Here is a 23,174-nt window from a genome sequence, read left to right as displayed (position 1 = left end):
ATGGAGCCCATGGGGCTGAATGTTGCAAAGTTCAGGCATGCAGTAGTTGCTAACTGCTATTCTTCTGTGGAGACTAAGAGACCATTATGAGAGAGACTCTGAAACCACTGGCCATTTGTAGTGGACAGAGAGAGCGGCGAGCTCAGGACAGGCCTAGATAAGCCTGATAGCTTTAGCATCTGTTCTCATGGGATGCTGTTTCAGCAGGAAGTTATTTTCACCTGATGGTTGTAGGCAATCTAACAAATGCTGCCTGCACACTAACTTGGCCCTGCAGGAAAATGCACTACTGATTATTTCAAAAACTGACTCCTGTATTAAATTACTGAGTCTTTAGAGAGAGGGACTGGTCTCTAGATCGGAGGCCAAATGGCAAATAACTGGTTATGACCACAATACATTTCAACTGGCCCTTGGTGTGTGTTGGACCAAATATGGTGCTGCCATGGCTGTAGATGTGGTGTGTGTGTGCGCGTGCACATGAGAGGGATATTTTTTTTCTTCATCTCAGAATATTTAAAATAATAGGAAGACTGGTGGTGGGACTGGCAAACACTCATAGCGTTATGCTGAGGGTACATGAAAGAGTGCTAGCTGGTGCAGTCCAACCAGGCCAGGACTGTCATAACAATTTTGCAGTATGGGTGAACCAAGGGTACAGCCTTAAATCTTGCTCCAGGATCCTATTTACTTCAGCAGTTTAGACATAGCCTGCCTTTATTACTGGTGAAAAGCCTGTGACAGATTATCAACTGTGTAGCAACAATATCAACAGTTACAGCTGCACCGTTCACCAGTTTCACACAATGTCAGTATAGGCAAATATAGACCACTACACACTTGTTTATTTAGTACCTACTTAATAAACAGACAAACTGAAAACAGTCCCAGAATGATAGAGGTTTCTTGTTGTGCCTGTAGAGGGCATTCATACTATTCAGTACATCATTCCTCTCAGGTTGACAGTGAATTCAAGGCATTATTTATGGTCATCTCAGTTAAGGGTCAATGAAGCAGAAGTTTTGTGATTTTTTTTTTAAGTTTACTGAACACACCTGCCTTCTGTGAAGACTCTGAGAACCTATAGCTGGGTATTTATGAAACAGCTGACAAAATGTTGTGAGACAAGTTGTAAGAGATGGTCAAAAATTTTCCCAAGCAAAAATACTGTTTTGCTTGCTGAATTGCTTTCTAGTTTCAGTTAAAAATAAAGTTTTAGGAAGATAGTATTGTTAGATACTAATATAGTATCTAACCCTTTGTATTCTAAGAAATTTTTGCAATAACTTAATTTGCACAGTGCTAATAAACTCTTAAAATCCTTTTCAATAAAGCTATTCCAGGGAGCTTGCACTAAACTTGCAGAGGACAGAAAAGGTTGCAAACAGGAAGACTTTGGAAAAGACACCATTGAATCAGGCTGTAGATATGGCTAGAGTGTAGAAAGGTGGTGTTTTATTTCCTTGGAAGAGAGAAGCAGAAGAGGAAAGAGATCATAGTATTAGGATTATTCATCAAAATGTTTTTCAAAGTATTTGTTTCAGTTTTAAATTAATTATTAAAATGATTATTTTCTTGTAGAGGGAGCATGCCTCCTTTGGGAGGCTCAGAAAATATCTTCATAAAGTATCTCCCCCTCCTGGAAATGAAGAGGGCAAGGAATGTAGACTAGCTGGAAGAACAGGTCTGATAAATGGTAACCCAGGCCCATGGTATCAGACAATGGCAACTGCTGAACAAACACTGGCACTGCCGTATTAGCCTGAATAAAAGACAAGCTGAAACAGAGAACACTTGAGATCCCATTCATATTGTTCCTCAAATGCCTCGGGAAGAGAAGATCACTGTTACGAAGTAAGCTGTCCCTAATATTTGAGAATAGAGCTTTGGGAAGCAGAAAGATCAGGAACAAGAGGAGTTTCTACCGAGTAAAAGTGAGCCTACCTTATCAGGAGCCTTATCTTAGCCAATATTCTGAGGAAGTCTCTATTCAGCATATCAAAGTGACTGCAAAGTGTATCACTGAGAATCCAGGACCCTGAGATGAGGATAAGGTGCTCAGCAGGAAGGTCATCCCTGGCAGCAGACACACCTGTATTCCACAACACAGTGCCGCCAGAACAGCAGGTGAGGTTATATCATCTCTATGAACAATTCTGCTCCTAAAAAATCAGTTCAGTTTAAAGACAATTCTTTCTTGTAATAATGCAGCATATATTCATGAAACAGTGACTGAATGCTAAATTCTAACTTCCAAGTGTCTGACAGCTCTCCCCTTGGATGCATATATTTCTGTAGTCTCTTTATACTGTCACAAGCTGCTTGACACACAGCTTTCTCCTCTGAACTCTCATCAGCTCTCTGACAAAGCTTATTGATTGTTCCTTAGTGGAACTTACGTAATAAATATTTGAGTGCAATCACTGCAGATGGTATGCTAAGACTTGCTGCTCTCAATCACATTTTACATCCAGAGGCCTTGTTTGTTCACACTTCCAGTAAAATAGTTCATGAGCTGTAGCAGTTTGAAAAGTGACTACAGTTACAATGGTTGCCAGGCACAAGAGACTTCAGGAAAGTTTTTCATTTTGGCTCATGAAGAGGTATCTGGTAGAATTGCACATCCTTACAGTGCACTCAGTAATACACCAGTAAGTCAGTCTTATGATGCCTAGTGCATGTATCTAGGCATAGGAACACAAAAATAGTCTTACATCTGCCAGGTAAGATACTGCCACACAGATTAGATTGCAATAGTTAGCTGACTTTTGTAGGGTTTTTTTGGTTTGTTTGTTTTTTGGTGGGCCTTTTTGTAGACTTTCGTGGGTGGTGATAGGAAGGACAGGAAGAGTTTTTGAACTTCGTGTTCACTTTAGGTTTGGCAGGGAATTCTACCCATCTTATTATTCCTCTTTTTTGTTTGATATACAGCAGAGTAAATACCAGTACTATTCAGGCATGCTGAGTTAGATCGTGAAGCAGGCAAGGAGCAAGATTTCTAGCAGAAGTGGGAAAAGCCATTGTTGCCTCCTTCACCTTCAGTCTCCTGGTGACAATCATAAAAATATTGTCTCCTTAGATTATAATTCCACTATTCCCATTAGGTCCCACTTTTTGTCATGCCTACTACCTACCTTTGAGGTCTGATTTAGAGAGAGGTTGAGCTGACTTTTACAAATCAGAGCCTTACGACTACTGGGTCTTTTTCATTAGACAAGCTGGAACTGTTAATAGTCTCTAGGAAGTATACTTGGTTTTGATGAGACGATTTACATAAAAATGATATGCTGCATGCAAGAACTAAAACATACACTACAATCAGGCATTGAGTTTTTTCTGTGATTCCGCATGCCTTTTTTTCATACATTGCACTTACCCACCACTAATTTTCTCCTTTAATAAATGATATCCTTGCTGTTAATCTGTAACTGAAGTAGGCTGTTTGCAAATGAAATGTTACAGTTCTAATCAGATTGCTGTCTACTGTGGCATTTTGTAATGTGTGATACTCTGGTACCTGGTACAATGTGGAGAGATCTCTGGAAAGGTTTGCTGTATAAATACAAGGAGTAAGCTGTGTTGCACAGAAGGATTTAAGAAATATTTATTTCACTCTCTTCTTCCCAGGAACAGGTTAAAGTGGTAATGACTTCAGCGCATTAAAGATTCCTGCTGTTTCCTATCATATCATACTGAATGTGGATATTTTTCCTGTGCTGTTCTCCTTATCTTTACCTGGATGATATTTGACTTGCACAGCATTTTGGAGAAGGCTTCCAGATTTCAGTCTTTTTTTCAACTACATACTACTTAGATGCATATTTGCAACAGTTAGCTACAAATAACTGCTACAGCTCTTAAGCTTTTCATCATGGCTGAGATAATGATTTCTGAAAATGGCCCCCATGCTCTCCCCCATTTTCTATTTTGCTGAAGTTTGCAAAGCACTCCCTTTCTCATCATAGGCCCCAAATGTCTAGGATTCTTTTACAGAACTAACTTTTGGAATATATTTCATCTGATTTCAGACACAGACTCTGTGGAAACAAGAAAAATGGTTGTGTAAGGATAGAACTTTAATAATTTGTAAAATTGTTGCTCTGAAATCTATCTACTGGCTTTTTTTTGCTTTCAGCATTGTGGTTCAAATCTTTCTCTAAGCTCAGTGAAAACTGTAGTATATGTTCAAAAATGAGACTGAAAGGACCATCCACTAGGAATGATCTTTGCAATGAGCAGTAATTGCTGTTGGTACTGTCCCAGCCATATACTGAGCACAGATGGAAATCCTGCTAGGAATTCACTCAAAAGATAGCACAGCAGTTTCCAGCTGGCAGCCTTGTACAGATGAACAGGCTTCTAATTAAAGTCTCTGTCATAAAATATGCATGAAAAACTGCTGTAAGTAGCATTCAGAACTAGAAGTCTTGTTTAAAGGAAATGTATACAAGATAGTATTATGTTATAAAGTGAGGCCCATGCTGTGCACAATAATTAAATCTATTAGGACACAGAAAAATTTCAAACACCCTCTACATGCATTTAAAATAGTTTAAGATCATTCCCCCTTCCTATTATTCCCCATCTGAGTGATGCCTTTTGTCATGTCTATTACCTGCTTTTGTGAACTAACTTAAAGAGAAATCAGGTTTGAAATATCCATGACCTTTGAAAAATTAGACTTGACTGGAAGGAGGAAGGAAAACCTTCAAATACCTACACATGACTTCTGAAAACATGAGGTAAATCATACCCCTAATGGTCACAAAGGATCTTGCCTTTGAAGTCAGCAGGTTGGAGTTCACCCATCATGTCTGAGTGCTCTGTATTGGGGTAGCTTCTTTGTAGAGCATAATTTTTCTCAAGTTTTACTGGAGAAAAAATACATGTTTATGTGACTCCTTGACAAGAGTCACCAGAATACACCAGATTCACTGTTATTCTTTTGCTTTGTTTACAACAGAAGATTCTGTTTAGTCTGATTTGCAATTCATCAGCATCATCTTAACTAAATACATTCAGGTTAACTATCAGTGGTTTAAATCCTTGAACTAGAGTTTTCTTTTCTTCAGCTACACATTTATTCTATGACAGATACAATTTTTATCACAAAAAGGACTAAAACCCAGTTATTTTATCAAAAAACATGGACAAAAATAATTTCATTTTATATTCTGTCATTGTGAGCAAAAGTTGCAGTAATGTAGGTAAAAAGAAATTTAGTGGGCACTGCATTTCAGTTCAAAAGACCGAAAGTTAGATTCGTGTTCACTACCTTTCAAGTTTACACAAGAAAGACAGCTGCTTGATGAAGATGCATCACTTTCCTTCTGTTCTTCTCATACAAAAAGACAGTAACAAATCTGATCTCCTGATTCAGTCTTAGACATTTGATCAGTCATGAGAATGTATGCCTTGAAGAGTATCAGCAATTACATTAACATCTCTGACTCTTAACTAAGGACAAAATAGTTGTTAAACTTGCACTTCACTTTTCTTCCCATTTTTTTCATCAATGGCATGTGAAGTGGAGAAAAGGTGATAAGGAAAAGTATTAAAAAAAAGAAAAGCTTTTGTGCTGGAAAGCAGATAGGTATGCAGTCTAGCTTAATCACTCTGTTCTAGAGAGAACAGTGTGAGTTGGGAATTAAAGCCTCAGTATGCAAGCATGACCACCTGTCCAGCCCAAAAACATTATTTTTATTTGTATCATAAAACTGTACCTGTACATTGCAGAAATCATTTGTTCTCTGCCTTTGATGGACATTTTACCTTCTGGTTCTGTTCCTCTCATCTCAGTCTTCACATTTTATACTGAAAAAATACCATGTTTCCTTTTAATGTTGATAATCACAGTCCATGTTTTAAAATAATTTCTTTCTGCCCTCCCAGGAATCTCCTGAGCCACAGTGCAGCTTTATCTCCCTGTCCTTTTTCACTTATCTTAAATGTTATGCTGCAGGGTCTTGTCTGCAAAGTCAAGAGAGAAGAGTTAGTTCACTTGAGAAATATGTTTGGCTTCACCCAAACAGATACCACGTATTTCTAAAATGCATCTTCAGTAGTAAAACCAAAAAGAAAAGCATAAACCATTTAGAGTGACTCCTTATTTCCACAGAGTTCTCTGCCTCTGGGCAGCTCAACCCCGTTTCTATCTTTTTTTCTTTAACTATTTGGCCTAAATAGACACTGATGTATCTAATTAGCGCATAGATGTTTATCTCTCTGAATCTTAGCCTGGAATTGAGCCCAAAAGCTTGTATCTGACTATAACAGGCTGACTTTTAAAGTCTAGCCAGGCCAATAAGCAGTTCATACACTGCTAAGGAGAGAGAAAACCTTGTCCCCGTGCTGTCACTTTCATACACATTGGCATGAGTGGTTAATAAGGCCATTCATCATGGTGATTTTACATAGGGCTTCAAAATCAGTACCCAAACAGACATTTAGCAGAGCTGTAATTTACCTTCTAACACCACCACACTGCCTTTGCCAGCTCATTGAATGCCTAATGTTTAAAAGGTGTGGTGCATTACAATGAAGAAAACAAGACCGAAGGCAAAATCTCGAAATAATAATTACAGTAGGTTCAAAGAAACCACAGACATCTATACTATGCCTTTACTTTTATTAAAAAAGTCTTTCTCTTTTAAAGTCAGACCTCCAAATATATCTAAAGAACCTCAGGTGTAAGAATGGCCATTCTGTGTCAGACCAAAGGTCTTCTCTAGCCTGGCTGAGGGTATACGACAAGTGAAGGATAAGCATATAATGGTACTTCCACAAACATGCTCATCATCCAACAATCTGGAATTCAGGAAGTTCCTGAGCCAGAGATGAGGCTTTGTATCCAATAAGCCTTGATGGATTTTTCTTCCATTAATGTGTCCAGTCTTCTTCATGAGGAGATAGGAGAGAGAAAAATGGTACTCTTTTCATTTTCTAATCTTTATTCCTGCAGAAAGCTTTGGCCCCATTCCAAAAGGCAAAAATAGCTACTGTGGTAGCATAACAGCTGCGTGGCGTAGGGGCCCCATGTACAGTGACTGTGGCAATTTCAGCATCCCCTGACATAGCTGTATGTGATACTGGAGCTACAGACTGGTCATCGAATGGGACTGACTGATGCATTCAAAACCTTTTTGCTGTATTTAGCTGGTTTTTCTTTTCAAAGGAAAAGATTAAAAATAATGGTACTTTTAGTGAGCTATTTAAAAGTTGAATCTTCAGATCTTTTAATTGTGCAGTTGTACTGCTACATGTAAAACATTGCACAGTCTTCTAAATCTGATCTAATACCAAAGTCAAACTGGTTGAGCTAAAGATATTTCTGTTTGATAGTTCGATGTGGAGTATTTACAGTTCTAGCCTAGCTTGTTTCTTTGTTTACATTTTACTTTATTTTTAATGAAAATATCTGGACAATTGCATGCAGCTTTTCTCTCTGATTAGTACACACTGTTTAACTAGGGTGTAACATAATAGATGTTAATGTAAAGTAAAAAGCAATGTAAACTGCTCATGTTGAAGTAAACATAGTAATTAGCATGTGAGAATTTTATGCATCATTAGATTTGTTTTTATGCCACACTAAACAGAATAAAAACAGATTCGTTTAGCCTTTTTCTTCCCCTTCACCATGTCAAGATATGAATGAAACTTTCCAAGCCATGCCATACTCAGTGGAGAGTAAGCAATGACTTTAGCATAGCAATTTGGAGGGAAGAAAGAATTAACTAACAGCTTTGATGTCAGGAAGACTGCCTCCCATGGTGCATGGACACAATCTCTGAATTAAAAAATGGGAAAACTAGACCTAGAAAAGGTTCCATACATTTCTTAAAGAAAATTAAACTAGAAACATTTCAAGATGCTAAATATGTACACTGCAGTTTGATAAATCAACAAGAAACATGTATGCATGCAAGCTATATTTTTATACAATATACACAAAGGTTAGACTGCTCTTGCTCAACAGTACGTGTCGCCTTGGGTTTATTGTTATGTGTGAGACTGCTGCTTAATTACCATTCTTTGTTTACAGGGCAGGTATACATACTGCTGTATACATACCAGAAAATACATTTGAACTGCCTTTGAGTTACCCAGTCCAGTGTACTGCTACTGATACAGCCAAAGAGAGAGAGAATTTAGCTTCAACATTGTCCAGGAAGCCTGCTTCTGAAAATGTGGTGTTAGCCTGTGCTGAGGTTCATGCAGCTGCTGGTTTCAAACTCTTTGACATGTCTGCACAAGTTGCATTGACTAAGTGTAGATGCTCACTAACAAGGTAATACTGTAAGACACCGACAAACTGCAGAAAGGAAACAAAATCAAAGCTAAGAAGTTGACATGATTTGATATTATTTATGCAGATGCTCAGACTCAGATCAGTAATAATTTTTGGTCAAAGAGCTCAAAGAGATTTTGCAACTGGTGTTTTGTCTCACCCTTATGAGACACTTATCAGACATAAGCCAAACTCAGCTGTAATATGCAGACAGCCCTGAACTCCTATCCATGTTCATTCTTGCTTTTTATAATCATACTGAGAAGTGATATATTTGTGTTTGAAAAGGTTACAGAAATTATCACAGTTGGTAAACTCTGCCAATTACTCTGAAACCTTTATATGCCTTACATTCAAATGTTTCATGGAAAAAAATTCCAGCATTTTTCTCATGGGCTAATATATCCTCTTCCATGATAACAAACAAATAGAGCACATCTACTGAGAGCTTAATTATTGCTACATACTTTTTTCTGCATGTCCTTTAAGAAATTCCCAAATTTCTTTTGGATCTAAGCATATGTTTCTAATAGAAAACAGAGAAGATGTTTCTTATAGTGTTATTTTATGAGATACAGTATGACAGAAGTTAATGCATTATTAATCATTTGAACAATTACTATGAATGCAATGTTTTTTTCCCCAAAAGAAATAAGTAATTCAATATTCATAAATATATTTTAATGTTTAAACTTTGCAGACTTCAATGTTGAGGATTTTTGCAGAGTGTGCTTTCCTAGTTACATATGAACATGCATAGTCTGTAAGTGCAGTGCACGAAAGCAATATAGAGAACTTGTTTCTTCTAAACTCTAATTTAGAGTTTTAACATTTAAATTCACATCTTATCTATCCTTTGTTGCAACTACTGTGGTTAACATGATTTGAAAGAACTAGACAAAGCTGCTCTAAAAATAATTAACATTGCAACAGGATACTTGTGGGCATACGTGATTCTGTATCTTTAAATCACTCTGCACTCTGTGTAATCTGAAGCTTTCTAATATTACTCAAGTGCAGTTGTTGCACATTAATACCCCACTAATTGTTATTTAATGCATACACAAAAATGCTGCTCAACAATCAAAATAGCTTGCAAATCATAACATGTAATGTGATAAAATATTCACCCTGATAATCCAAACAGCAAAAATAACATTCTAGTAGGGTAAAATAATACTGATAGCAATAAGAATGCAACATAAAATGTATCATGGTAATCTTTATTGTGTCCCAACACCACAATGTATCTCTAAGTAAGTAAATGCCTGCAATGTACGTTTTAAGAGCAAAATATATTTCAGACAACATTAATGAAAGAAAAAATATTTTTGGATCTGACCCCAAACTTTTACTACTATATGTAGTAGCAACCTTTGGGTAAAACCTCTATAAAAGGCTAAAATAACTTAATCGTACACCTAACAGTATATAAGGCACCTTTTTGTACTGTGTTCTGATAAGATGAGTTCATCTACCAGGGCCAAAGTGTTAAACAGACAACTGCCTTGCTTTCACTTTAGAATAAAGTGATCCCTTTCCTTGTCAGCATGAAATCTGTATTTTGTGTAGATGACCAGCTCAGATATGACTTAAATATAAATTACTAAAATATAATATTAAACACAAAGACTAAATGATACTGCCTGTGTAGTCTTGTTGGTGTTAGCAGAGTCTATCATGCTTCAGTTACTTTAACTGGATTCCACTGGACAGCAGTGCACCAGAACAAATCCAACTAAAGGACAATTTTAATATTACCTTTGGTCCCAGAGACACGACAGTCCTAACTTGAACTATTTCCTACTTTGTTCTTGTGTAGGAGGAAGATAAATCATTTTTTTTTTATATTCCCTTGCACTTAAATCAGCAGTCTTACCATAAACTGAATCTAAAGCCATCGACATATTGCACAGGATGTCTTTATGCTCAGATGTTCATCAAACCCATGTATCAGTGCCCTACTGGATAAATCACTGATGCTGTACAAAGCTATGTCAAATTTTGAGCATGCGCACTTTAAAGAAATAAGTTACCAATTTTATAATTTTCCATTTACTTAAAAATACAGGATCCACTCAAACAGATGCCTTTGATTATTGTCCTATTTCCTGTAAGATCATCTGCTGGAGAGAGAGCAGAGAATACAATTAGTTGTGATATAAAACTGTGCCTTTCCCAGCTTTGCTGTTAACTAGCTGTGATTTTAGCAAATTGATTAATCTCCAGGCACTAAAGTTATTTAAATATGAGAAACAGAAACAATAATTTTAACTACTTTATAGTGGCGACATTTTACTATTTTGAAATGCTTTCAGAGCTCCTTAGAAAAAAGATGTTACCAAAATGCTTACTATTCCTCTTGTATATTCGTTGATGAAAGCATGAATATACTTTTCTTCAGTTAAGCGCACACAGTTTAGATGGGCACAATAACCTATCTCTGTGCCTACAGCAATACTTTCAGTGGCTGTATGCATGCATGTGCATGCTTCCCAAAACCTCACCCCCATGCTGGAATGCAAATATAGAAAAGGCAACTGTTCAACAGGAGATGTAAGCTGATTGCCTGCTCTATAGAAAAAAAAAGAATTTCAGATTTTTTTTTCATTTAAACCAAAGCAACAGTTGTATAATAATTCCATATTTTATCAAAAGACTACAGTACAAAATACTGGAAAATATTTGATTTTCATCCACATCTGGTATACTGAGAGAATGAAACAGCTCAGCTTTCTAACTGATTTAATAGTGCCTCATAAAATTGATTTAACAAGGTAAACACGCTTCAATTCCATATTCCACTCCACACCTATACTGTGCAATATTGTGCAAAACATGCACTGCATTATACAGTATGATTTTATATAATATAAAGCTACATTGAGAGAGCATCCAGGTTACATCCCTAAATCAGGAAATCCCACTAATAGGGTGATATATATATATGAATAAATTCAAAAAGCAGGACCTTGTAAACAAACCTTTACAACAGTGAAAAACATTGGAAGAAGACTTCTGTGTTCTATTTACCACTTTTAATAACTTTCACCACAGGCAATGATGGGCATACCTCTTTGAAATTATACAGTCTATTAGACTTCTACAGCATCTTTCATCCCAAAATATTTATATTTTGCAATTCTGGACTGCAGCAACCTCTTGAACAGGAGACAGCAACCACCAGCACCATCCTGATGCGTGGGTGGAGGCATGGAGATTTTCCCAAAAACGTCTAGGACAACTACTGACTGTTGTAAAAAATGCCATGGGATATTACTGCCTTTTCAGAACAGGCAGGACTTTGTTTTTAGTAATTTAACTTGTATGAAAGACCTATGCTTAGTAAGCTGCCTGGAACTCTTTTTTTCCTACCTAAGAGAGAGGTTCTCTTTCAAATAGCAATTGGAAATAACAGTTCTCGCTACTTGAAGGTTATGCTAACAATAATCAGAACTGGGTATTAATCTGCAAACATTTATACTGAGGTATTCAATGGTACCTAGTACAGTCGCTGAGTACAGTAGGTGGAGACTTGTCACATGGGTTGATGCTTCTAGCTAAATGATTGTTTTACCACAAACCATATGGAAAGGATGACATTATTGCAACTGTGCAATTAATAACCTGCCACTTTGCTGACTGGTACAATGATATCTTCTGAGATCAGCTTGAAAAAGCAAGGGAACTTTTCTTTAAATGGTTTCCTTTACAGCATTCAATTTGAGAGACATGAATAGTGTATTAATAGCCCACTTATTTGGTATTCCCTGTAGCAGCCTTCTGTTTATTGTGTATGAGAGCTACATTTGCTTTATATGAGCAACATTTTGAGTTCAAGACAAGGCTGTGAACTTTACAAAACTAGGAAAAAAAAAGAGAGATTGACTCTGTCAGCATTTTTTAAAACATGAACACAGAACTGATTTTCTATTGTTAAGAAACAAAGTGTCATAGGCATCCAGATTTTTCGTGCAAAAACTCAGAGCCGTAAGTAAAATGGTATCTCAAATATCTCAGAAAACCATGTAAAGTCTAGTCATCATAAAACTGTCACTGCAGAACATGGCCTGCAGGCACTCAAGTTTAGAGCCTGCAGTTTTCTACTGATAAACACTTCAGAAGTGCTTAGTTGACAACCGAACTTTAAGTAAGAGAAGTGGTAGTGCAATGAGACAGGCACAATCTCTTCCCTCTTGAGTGAGGCTGGCATTATTCAGTGAACAGCTTTTTTTCACCAGTTCCCCAGTCTCTTATTGGAAATTGCCACCACGGACAATCTTTTTTAGGTTATTTCCCTTAACTGTTGTACTAAAGCCTCATGATGATAGTCCCTTTTCTCCCTGCCATTGTAGAGTTTCTATTATTAGCCCATGTGAGCTATTCAATAGATTACAATCTTATTATTTACCCAAAGCATTAAACTACAGCATACAGTGGTTTTCAAATGAGATTTTAAAGAGAAAGATAGATCAGTTTCATATCTCGTGGTGGTCTAGCAAATTTTGTTAGATGGGTGACAACACCACACTTCAACTTCTGTAATTATTCTACTTAACAGCTGTGTTAACGCAGCTTGTACATTTTACTGTGCTGCAGTACAATCTGCTCTGATGTTCTTCATCTTCGACTCAGTCCGAACAGTGCTGTTGTGTTGAATCGTCTCACACCTTTGCAAAAGGGGAGTTTCACTGCTGTTTAGAAGATGGGGTCACTTTTTTTGCCCAAGAAGTACCTGGTTAGGAACACCAGGGTCTTTAGTACTTCAGCTATGGCTACATTCTGAGTGCAGCGAGTCACCCCGCAGGGACAGCCAACGTAAAAAAGGAATTATTTGGCAGCAAAAATGCTCTGAGAAGCTCTCGGCTGTCACTCTGGCCCAGGAAGTGGCCAAGCAATTTGAAGAGCACCAGAAAAGAAACTGCAGACTGTCAAAGACAAGGAGGGCCAGAGAGACCTTCACGGAGATGGTTCCTGAGATTCCTCTGATGTATCAATTCGTTGAACCATTTCTTTGAAAACTGGACCACAGGAAACCTATCTGGCTCATCACTGATTTTTGGTTTAAGAAACTTGAGCAGATCAGTAGGGTGGGCCTGGTAATGGCATGTGCTAACGCCGGGTGTGAACGGTCCCCGCGGTCTGTCAAAACGGGCAGCTTCGGGCCTATTTAACCCTTCCTGACGCAGCAGAGGAACCTTTACCGAAGCAGCACGGTGCGAGCGGGAAGGGAACGAGCGGCACCGCGCTGCGCCGCAGCCCCAGGGCGCCGCGGGGCCTCGGCGCGGCCCCCGCCCTGGCGGCCGGAATGGGGAAGGGCCGCGCCGGGGCGGCCGCCGGGAGGCGTCGCTGGCGGAGAGGAAAATTCCAGCCGGGGAGGGCGGCCCTGCCCCCGCGGGCGGCCGCGGCCGAGCGGGAGCCCCGCACCGGCCGGGCGGGTGGGTGGAGGCCGGCGGGGAGGGAGGGAGGAGCCGGGAGGGGAACAGGGAGCCTCTGTGTCTCCGCGGGTGCCGGAGCGGGGCAGGTTCCGCGTTTCAAGTTTCTCGCCGCGAAGTTTTTTCTGTGTTTTCCTTCCCGCCCCCAAGGTGTGGTCCGGCGAGCGGCCGCCCCGGCGCGGAGCCCAGCGGAGCCGTGTGCGTGGCCGCCGCCCGGGAGGGGAGGGGAGGAGAGGGGAGGGCGCCCATGGCCGCGCGGTGAGCGGCGGGGCATGTCTGGGCTCGGGGGCACGGCGGCGCCGCGGGCGGCAGAGCGGCGGCCCCTTCCTCAGCCCTCCGCGCGCAGGTGAGGCGGAGAGCCCAGGCGGAGAGCCCAGCGCTGCGCCGGCGGGTCCCCAGCGGCCGCCCCCCCGCACACCGCTCTCCAGCCGCGCCGAGCCGGCCCCGCGCATGGAGGGCGAGGCTGGGCAGGCGGCGGCTGCCCCGCCGCCCGCAGGGTAAGCGCAACGCATCGCACGTGCGGGCGGCCCGGGCGCTGCCCCGCCGCGCAGCCGTTGCCTCGCCGGGCGAGGTGCGGGCGGGCGGGACGGGGCGGGGAGGCCGGCGGCGCTGGGGCGAGGGGCTGCGGGGCCCCGCCGAGCTTCCCCCCGCGGCGCGCGGAGCCCGCGCGACCGTTAACGGCTGCGGGGGGCGGGCGGGGCACAGCGCCGTCCTCCGCGCTGCCGCGGCCTCTCGGACGGTTTGCGCGGCTTCCCCGGCTGGAAGCGGGCTCCCCGGGGGGAGAGGGCTCGGGGTGAGTCAGGCTGGCGCTCGGGCAGCCAAGCTTTCCCTTGGCAGCGCCTGGGCGAGCAGCGGCGTGCGTGTGCCGGGCGCGGAGCTGCCGGGGCGAGGCGCGGCCTCCGCCGTCGCGCCTCGCCGGCAGCGGTGCCGCGGGGACGAGCCGTGACCTGCTCGTTGGCGTCGGCCGGTGCTTCTGCAAGCATGTCGGGGCGTCAGGGGGGCTTCTGCTTAAATACTTGCCAAGTGGCGTTTCCGTAGAGCAGCTGACTCCTTCATGAAGTCTCTTAAACACGAGACTTACCGATTTTATCAACCTCAGAGCTCTCCCTCTAGAAGCGGTCGCGGCGGTGCGGGCGAGCAGGGCGCTTCCCGGTGCTCTGGTAACCGCCCGGGTTGAAATGCGAAGCACAGCCGAGCAGCGTCTGTTGGGAGAAGGAAAGCGGCTGGTTGGTTAGTTTTTAAATGTGAGTCTTGTCTGATGAGCGACAAGTTGCTCATAGTCAGTCAGAAGAGAATACATTTATATGTAATTTTACATAATGTGATTGTAAATCTAAGTAAAGCTACCCCTCTTATGGAGAACTAGGGAAGAGGTGGAATTGTCTATATCCAGAGGAGGTGGATGTTATCTTGACTTAGTCAGATATGTTTGAAGAAAATTAGTGCACCAAATAGCTTCAGTAGAAACTTTAGGGGTTAAAAATGCTGTCAAGATTGCCAGAGTTATCTTCAAATGGAAGGGCCAAAGTAAATGGCGAGTGTATACTTAACACCAGGACTTTCTGGAAGCTTGCAGAAAATTTGGTTCTTTGGATTTCTGAGCAAGCAAAGACAAGGTGAGCTTCCGGAGTTGAGAGCGAGTGGTTTTAACGTTTGCAGGAGATAGTCAGATCAGTCTGAAACTATGGGTGCAGCCTCATTGAGAAGGGCTGTTTATTCAGTTACGGCTTTGTGGCAGTTCCGTGCTTAGTCATTAAGAAGTGAGGTTTGTATCGTTAATCAATTTAGAAGGTATAGATGATTAGCAGAATAGATGGTTATTACATTTCTAAGACTTTAGATGTGTAAATCAGCTTGATCAGTTGAAAGGACTGAGCATATGATAATAGAATATATATAAAATTGGAAATTACTAAAGCATTATGCCTTGAAGGTCCTCACTTTTACTTTGGGGGCAGGAACATAAAAACAAACAAAAAGGCATAATTAGAATTTCAGTTGTTCTGAAAGCTTCTCTAGGCCTGAAGCCTGCCATAATGCAGTCGGTTTTACTGAATTTTGGCTGCTGCTTTCCAAACATCAGTCTGTTTACTTAATGTGGCTTCAAGCATCTGTCAGTATTCATATCTTGGTTTTGAAAAACTTGTATCTAACAGCAATACTTAATTTTCTTTAGCCTTGTAGGTATGTTTTCAAGCGTTTTATTAGTTGTTCCCATATAATTTGATATATAGAAAATTAACTTATCGTTCCTCTCTTGTTGTAACAAGAGCTCTTTATCGGAAAATTTTAGTTGTTTCCTGAAGACAGTCTCTTGTTAACTCATCCAAGCACTGAGTTTGAGACGAAAATCTGGGTATACCAGCAAAAAGGGCAACTCCCTCCTAGTTTATTAAAAAGGATCCACAGATAAGTGTTTCTGATGGTAAGCAGTAGTACTGCAGTTCTCTTCACCGAATGAGATTACAGGAAAAACTGTGCAATCTGGGGGAAAAAATGCATTTGAAATAGTGATTTTCTTTAAATGGATCATCAAATGGTATTACCCTGCGTTATAACTCTTACTAACCTGTCTAGCCAGGTGGAGAATGTTGTTTATCCACAGTCGAAAACGGCTTACCAGTAAATGTGTTCTTAAATCACTATGTGAAGTTATGGAGTGTAATTACTGATAACTGTTTCAGCTTCAAAAATGAATTTATGCTAAATGCCCGGAAGGGTAGATGTGTTAAAGGTGCTCTGTGAGTTTTCAAGCATTAATGTTTGTGTAGCCTGGGACCTTCTATATAATTTAATTGGTGGTGATACATTTGCATGATTCTTCTGTATGAATTTTGTCAACTGTTATATTGGGACAAGATATGAGAAAGTATGCTGTAATTTTTTCCCAAAGGACAAATTTTTGCATGCAGGATTGTGCTTTTCTACTGAAAGACTGTTTATTAAAAGCTGTTGTGGATAAAAATGTTCTTTTGAATTTTTGGGGAAAAAAATGCTGTTATTCTCAAAGTGTGATTGAGGTAAATCAGTAAAGATTTAAAAAACAGCTGCTATTGGAATTTTTTGGAAGATGGTGAATAGGAGCTGTGCCCAGTCACTGGCTGGATGTGCCACATAGTTTTTTCTGGAAGCAGAAGAAATTTGGCTGGATCTGCTTTTAAAGCATTTTATACCACATCTACCTTGCTTGAGTTGCAGCACTGATGAGAGCGAGCTGCTGCCAGGACAGCTGACACAGTCTGTTACTGTTCATTGCAGAGCTGAACTGGCTTCACAAACGTGATAGGCCTGTACGGTAGGATGGCAATACAGAGTATGCTTTAATTTCTTAAAAAAGAAGAAAAAAAAAATCATATGACTGTGGCTGATATCCAGCCTCTTGACCACAGTTTTGCTGCCCTTGCTGGACAGCAATCCCATACTCTTGAATTAAATGAACTTTTACATGAACAGGTAAATTTCATTAGTTGACCTAGGTTGTTATCATGAAGAAGTGTATTGCAAGTAAAGTTGCTGCCAAATTGTTGGAGCAAATTTGGGTTTTGCTAAACTAAAGACTGGTTTAATTTGAATTATTAAGGTGCTCATTGAGGTGTACCTTTCAGTTTAGGTCTAATCAGTTTCTGATAAATTTTACATGATTTCATTTGCTTCCTTAAATAGTATTTAAAATTATATGTTGATTTTTCAAAATAACAACTTCTGACCTGCCTTACCTAAGCAAAAAATCTTTTTTTTGTAATTTTCTTTTTGTATGTCTGATGAAAACATGCTCAGGAGGTATGGCTACTGTTGATGGCCTGAAGATGGATAGGCAGTTGTTTCAGGGAGATGAGGGAGGAAGGCTGAACTGAGCTTTGGTTAGGTTACTGCCAGAAATGCTCAAATGTGTCTTCATGCTTCCATATCCTGGTTCTTTGGCCTAGAACTGTTTTATAATAAGAGGAAGAAAGAAGTCTTTTTCACATGGTTAGGGGTCTCTCTGAGGAAGTGAGAGATGTGAGTGCTTTCAGAAAGAGCAAGGCATTTAGTGTGTCTCTGGTGTGGCTGGGCCCACGTGTTCTAGCCATTGAGTTCTTTGGTGGAATAATTTCAATCAGATTACAGATCTCTGGAGACATCAGCTGTGGTTCAGTGTTGCAAAGTGTCTGGCATCAGTACTAGCTTAAAATACTATTTTAAGCTCTGAGAGTTGAGCCGGTTCACAACACAGCTAGAGGGTTGTTCAGGTATAAATGAAGATCCCCCCTAGTGTGGGGTGGGGCAGAGAGTGTAGCAATAGCTTTAAACCAAGTAGTCTGTTGCCAGGCCACAGTGATAGATGGAGGAGTTCTAAGTTTGCTCATTTTGGTGAACTTTAGGTCAGGACTGAAAGCACATTTTCATCTTACGATGAATTAGCTATATACTACATTAGAGAGATGCAGATATGAAATATTGGTATGTTAAGATTCTTTTACTGTGGAACCTTCAATGGAACTGGACCAGATGTAGGGACATTCAATATTAGAGATTTATTACAGTTCATTGAGGTTTTTCAAAATTAATTTTTTTCGTAAGATTTCCCCCCCCTTAAATTTTACATTCATCAGTGCTCCCAAATGTAAAGCAGTGAGGTCATTTGTGATGCACTGATAAAGTTCTGTAACTCTGACTTCTTTATTGTGCAGTTCTGTTCGTGTGGTAAGGTCCTGTTTCCCTGCTGTAGGGCGTATTGCTAATGGGCTTACTAATTTTTGCTACTGAAAATTCTGGGAGTCACAGGTAGCAAAACAAAACGTTTCCTGAGATAGTATATGATGTCATTTGGTAACTTTTTCCTTAAATCTATGGATAATCCATAAGGAAATCTGTGGATAATAATCCATATTCAGATTCTCAAAAAAGCACAGATTGTAGTCTTTTTGCAAGTTTATGGATAAATGCAAGATGTTTGTGCTTGTGATACTAAATGGTAGGACTAGCTAGAATTAGAAATTAGGCTGGCATGGGTCTAACAAGCAGTCCAATCTTAGCCATGCTTTATCTCTTAGATTGAGGAGTTCAAGATAAATATTTAGTTTATTTTCCTTGCCATGGAGACCCTGATGGAGAACAACTAGTTGAGAAGTTAGAAAATGGAAAAAACACTGAGAATTTGCTACAGTAGAGTTTGCTGCATTTTTGCAACAGAGTTAACTGTTTTGTGGGTGGGTTGTATCAGAAGCCACTTGACTGTCCATCATTTCAGGGTGTAACTTACAAATTGAATTCTGAACATATACTAATGAGTAATGAACATACACTCATACTCTGAGTTGATTATGTGGTTCTTAGTAGTGGATCTGCCTTAACTAAGGCAACATCAAGTAGTTGCATGACATAGTGGTGCCATGAACTTAATGTTATGTTTAAAGGCTGGTTCGATTACTCAAAGTTTGTCAAGTCTAAAGTCATAGCTGCGTGCTTATTGAGTATTCAGTGGTAATGTTCACTGTTGAGAGTGTGTTGCTGTGGGAATGAGATCAAGGAAACATTAGGGGGTTAAGGAATGTGGATACTAGGGTGAAAACATGTGTGGGAGGATAATATATAAATAGAGAAACTAGCAGAGTTATTTCAAAACCTTGTCCAAGTTTGGTATCCTGTCAAAAGGAATAGTGAGAGCTAGTAGTTAGTGAGCTATCAAAATATGAATGGGAAAAAGTGCTTCAGATTGGAAGGTGGGTTTCAGTGTTCTCCCCTGCTTTTGTTGTTGTTGTTACTGTCTTATATGAGGAATAACTGTGTTATCCCCAAAACCTGGAGTTTTTGACTTGTTTTTGTAAACCTGAAGATCACTGTTTATGTTCAGTAATTGCATCTGTGTTGGGGGGAAAAAGAAAAAAGTTCCTTGTGGACGACCATAGCTTAGCTTCCAGAAGAAACTGAAGATCTTTACAGGATTCCTGTCATCTGGCAGTTAAATTAATTCATCAGGAGTATTTTGAAGTTACAAATAAATGGTTTCAGTTGTAATTTAGCAACATCTAAATAGACCTCCCTTCATAAAGTTCAGTACTGCTTCTGGCTTTCTTGACTGTAGCTTGGAAGAAAGTTTTCAAATACCCATTTTAGCTGAACTGCTGTTGTTTCTAGCTGCAACTGTTGTAATTTTATGTGTACTAGAGAGCAGCTGATCCCAAATTATCTAGACAGACATTGGAGTTGTAACAATTTTTTTCCCCCTAGAAATCAACAAATCAATATGGTGAGTTGTTATGTTAATGGAGGACATATAAGAAATGCTAGGGGTTCTTTTCTATGGTTCCTTGCAAGATAAAGCAGATCTGATTATGCACTTTCTTTCCCGTTTCACCTGGCTCTCTCTATCTTCCCCAACGACTGACCTGCTACTCTGACTTAAGTTCACATTGCTGCCTGCCGTTTAAGAAAGAGTTACTCTTTACTGTATGTATTTGCTGTCACTATATACACTGCTCTAAAACTCAGTGAATTGACGTCAAGGCATTAGAGGATGACCAGAAGCCAAGATGTTGGCTCCAAGACTCCTGTAGAGCTCTGTGGCCGTGCCCAGCGTTAGCACAATGAAGAGGAAACTCCAGCTGTGCAGCATGCAACAATAGAGAGTTCAAGGGGAGAAAAACCCCACTGTTTTGAGCTGTAATAACCAATTAAAAATTTGAGATTTTGCCTGAATCCTCTCCTGTGGTGAAGTCCCACATATGCAACTCTCTGAAATCAAAGTTACACGTTTACCAACTGGAGTTCCAGAGATGCTTTGTGACTTAAAATCTGCTATGGACTAATGGATAGAAATGCCTCTTTCATAGTTAGAAAACAGTTTTTCTGCATGGGAAGTGGAATACCATGGGAATCATTACAGAATTGAGAGTTCCTGGATTTGTTTTTTATTTGGTAGGAAATTATCCAGTTCAAAATGGGCATGTACATCTGTAAGTATCTTTTGGTGGTTGTAAACAGTCAAAGAGCTGTACGTGATTGAGGATGGTTCCCTAATCTATCTAAGAAATGTTTCCTTTGGGAGCCAGCATGTATGTTGACTGTTCTGCAAGACTGGGATTGTCAGGATTGCTATTTCCAGTTAAAGAAAATTGAACACATGAATATTTTTAGCTACACATAAGTTTTCTACTGTGAGAAAGTGTTCATTTTACTGGGAGCTTTAGTTTAACACATGTTTTAATTGAAGAAATGCCTTTGTCTTTCACAACTGTACATAAAACTGTACTTAAAAAATCCTTTCTGCACATTTCTTTTTTTTTTTCTTGTTCACTTCTGGAAATATAACTATTTGGTTTCAAAAACATAACTCAAGCTAATTTTAAAAAAAGAAAAACTTAAACTCCTCGGAACAGTGTAGACAATGATTACTCTGTGCTAAATAATAAATGTTGTGATCTTGAATTTTCTCAAATACTGATGATCATACAGTTTCTGTTCTCTGCTCTGCATTTCTCCTATGAAGTGATATAATCTTGCTCCCCCCCCCCAAAAAAAAGTGTCTCAAAATAACATAATGAGAAACTTGAGTATTTTTCTCTAAAATGAAGTCCCTTTCCAGTTTTATGTTTCTGAGTGGGATTTCTTCATTTTGGTTTTAAAAATCTTGTTCTTTTGTGGGCTTTGGTTTCATGTTGGGAATAAATTTTCCCCTTTTGCGTTGTACCTGGCCTTAATATCAGGTCTTCAGATGTGTTTTTTTTCCAAAGACTAAGGGTTCGTATATTGGTTTATAGCAACTTCTAAATGTTTTGTTATGAGAAGGCACAAGTATCTTTTTCAGTTGTCCCTTTTAATACAAACAGCTTATAGAAAAAGTTCTCAAAAATAGGATTTGTATAGCAGTGGATGTTTTACTCCCCTGCCCTCCCGCCCCTACAGTTTGAACCAAAAATTGCATAGGCAGTTTGACAAATTCCTTAGAAGCTGAGATTCAGTACGAAACTCTTTATATGGTTACTTAACTGCAAATAGTTTTGTGTCCTGCTATGAAGTTAAATATCTGTACTTTTAAGTATAGCTGCATTGGATTCTTTCTAATTTTGTGGTATATTTTGTCTAAACCTCTTTAAGCATGGCAAAATGCTGCTCTTCACAAGCCTCAGATGACGTGCTCCTTCCAAAGCTGTTTGACCTGTTCTTGGATGTTATGCAGTCTCTTGGGATAATACATGTTCTGTATCATTTAGCATCAAAGTCCTGTTACCAAAAGAGTGTGCTGTGTTGGACCCTGAGAAAGAAATAAGATAAACTGCTGAGATAGTGCTTATCTGGAGGGACCAGAACTCGAAGTGTGAGTGTTCTCCAGACCTGTTTATTTCACGATGTGTCTGCTCAGGCAGTTAGCGAGGGAGGGGGCTCTGAAACAACTGAATGGGAGGTTGTGAAAGGAAAACACAGGGGCCATGTGATTCTGTTCTGAGTCATCAGTGGCCATTACAAGGTTGCCTTGAATTAAAAAAGCAAAAAAAAAAAAAAAAAAAAAAAAAAATCTGGTGGGCTGGCTGTTTTGCTTCTTTGTGTAAAACAAGCTGTCAGTTTTGTTTTTTAATGTTGCATCCACCTGCACTTGCTGGGAGCTTTGCTGAGTGAAGTGAGTTAAATGAGAATGATGCAGGACATGGGACTGTTAGGGTAGCAATGGAAAACTTGTGTTACTGCTGCCCAGGCAATCTCAAAAAAAAAAAAAAAAAAAAATTCAGGTAAGTTTAGTGACCACAAAAGGTGGTGAATTGATGTCATTCTAGAGGTCACACTTTCTGTACGAGTACCAAGATAATTAGAAGGTTAATAGGGAGGAATACAGTGCAGCAATTTTGTTCTTTCTCACTGGTATTGCTCTTGACCTTTTTAAAGCCTAGTAAAGTCCTGGTTTACTGTCAGGCTGGACCAACAAGGCAATTGGATGTAACAGTGCAGGTAGAAGGTGATCTACTGAGATGTCTATGTTTAACTCTTCTCATGATAGCAATGTTGAAAGCATTTTTTTGCTTGGGAGGAGCCATGCCTTTTGTCCCTGGATCTAGTAAAAAAAAAAAAAAAAAAAAAAAAAAGCAGAGGAGCCAAAATGTCTGTTTGGAGCAAAGTTAAGAAAACAAATGTTTAAAACTCATCATTCTGGGAGGTAACCCCTTTGGGCAAAAGTGAAGTAAATCTCTGGTCCTTCAGTTTGGAAGAAAAATAAGAAATTAGTAAATGACTACTGTGTAGCAGGCAGGTTTCCAGAAGTGGCATATTTTCTGATGTTTGTGTAAATTCAGAAGTTCAAGCTATGACAGAAGTGTGCACTTTGACAACTCTCTTAATTCATAAACCTGATTCTTGATGAAAGCTCAAAAATCAAATACAGCTGTGTATTGAATGTTGCCCCTAGGTTCCCATTCTCATTATTTAACGCTCGATGCTTTCTCAATCTACTCTGTGAAGTCTCCAGGCATAAACTTTCC

General features: G+C 39.9%; 1 protein-coding gene across 3 annotated transcripts in view; it reads left to right on the top strand.

Annotated features, from left to right (window-relative positions):
• Window positions 1–13,865: 13,865 nt before the first annotated feature.
• COBLL1 (cordon-bleu WH2 repeat protein like 1) overlaps window positions 13,866–23,174 on the top strand; it is a 90,725-nt gene continuing 81,416 nt past the window's right edge. The window contains exon 1 of one of the 3 annotated variants that reach the window (XM_064514865.1): window positions 13,866–14,071. In XM_064514865.1, the coding sequence (XP_064370935.1) occupies window positions 13,998–14,071 (74 nt within the window). In that variant the 5' untranslated portion in view covers window positions 13,866–13,997. Of the gene's footprint in view, window positions 14,223–15,192; window positions 15,342–23,174 lie in introns of those variants that run through there. The other 2 variants (XM_064514866.1, XM_064514863.1) reach the window with 2 other exon arrangements.

Source organism: Dromaius novaehollandiae, chromosome 7 (assembly GCF_036370855.1).
Source record: "Dromaius novaehollandiae isolate bDroNov1 chromosome 7, bDroNov1.hap1, whole genome shotgun sequence".
In the NCBI taxonomy this organism is placed as follows: Eukaryota; Metazoa; Chordata; class Aves; order Casuariiformes; family Dromaiidae; genus Dromaius; species Dromaius novaehollandiae.
Note: the sequence above shows the minus strand (reverse complement) of the source record. Positions and strands in the feature narration are given on the sequence as shown.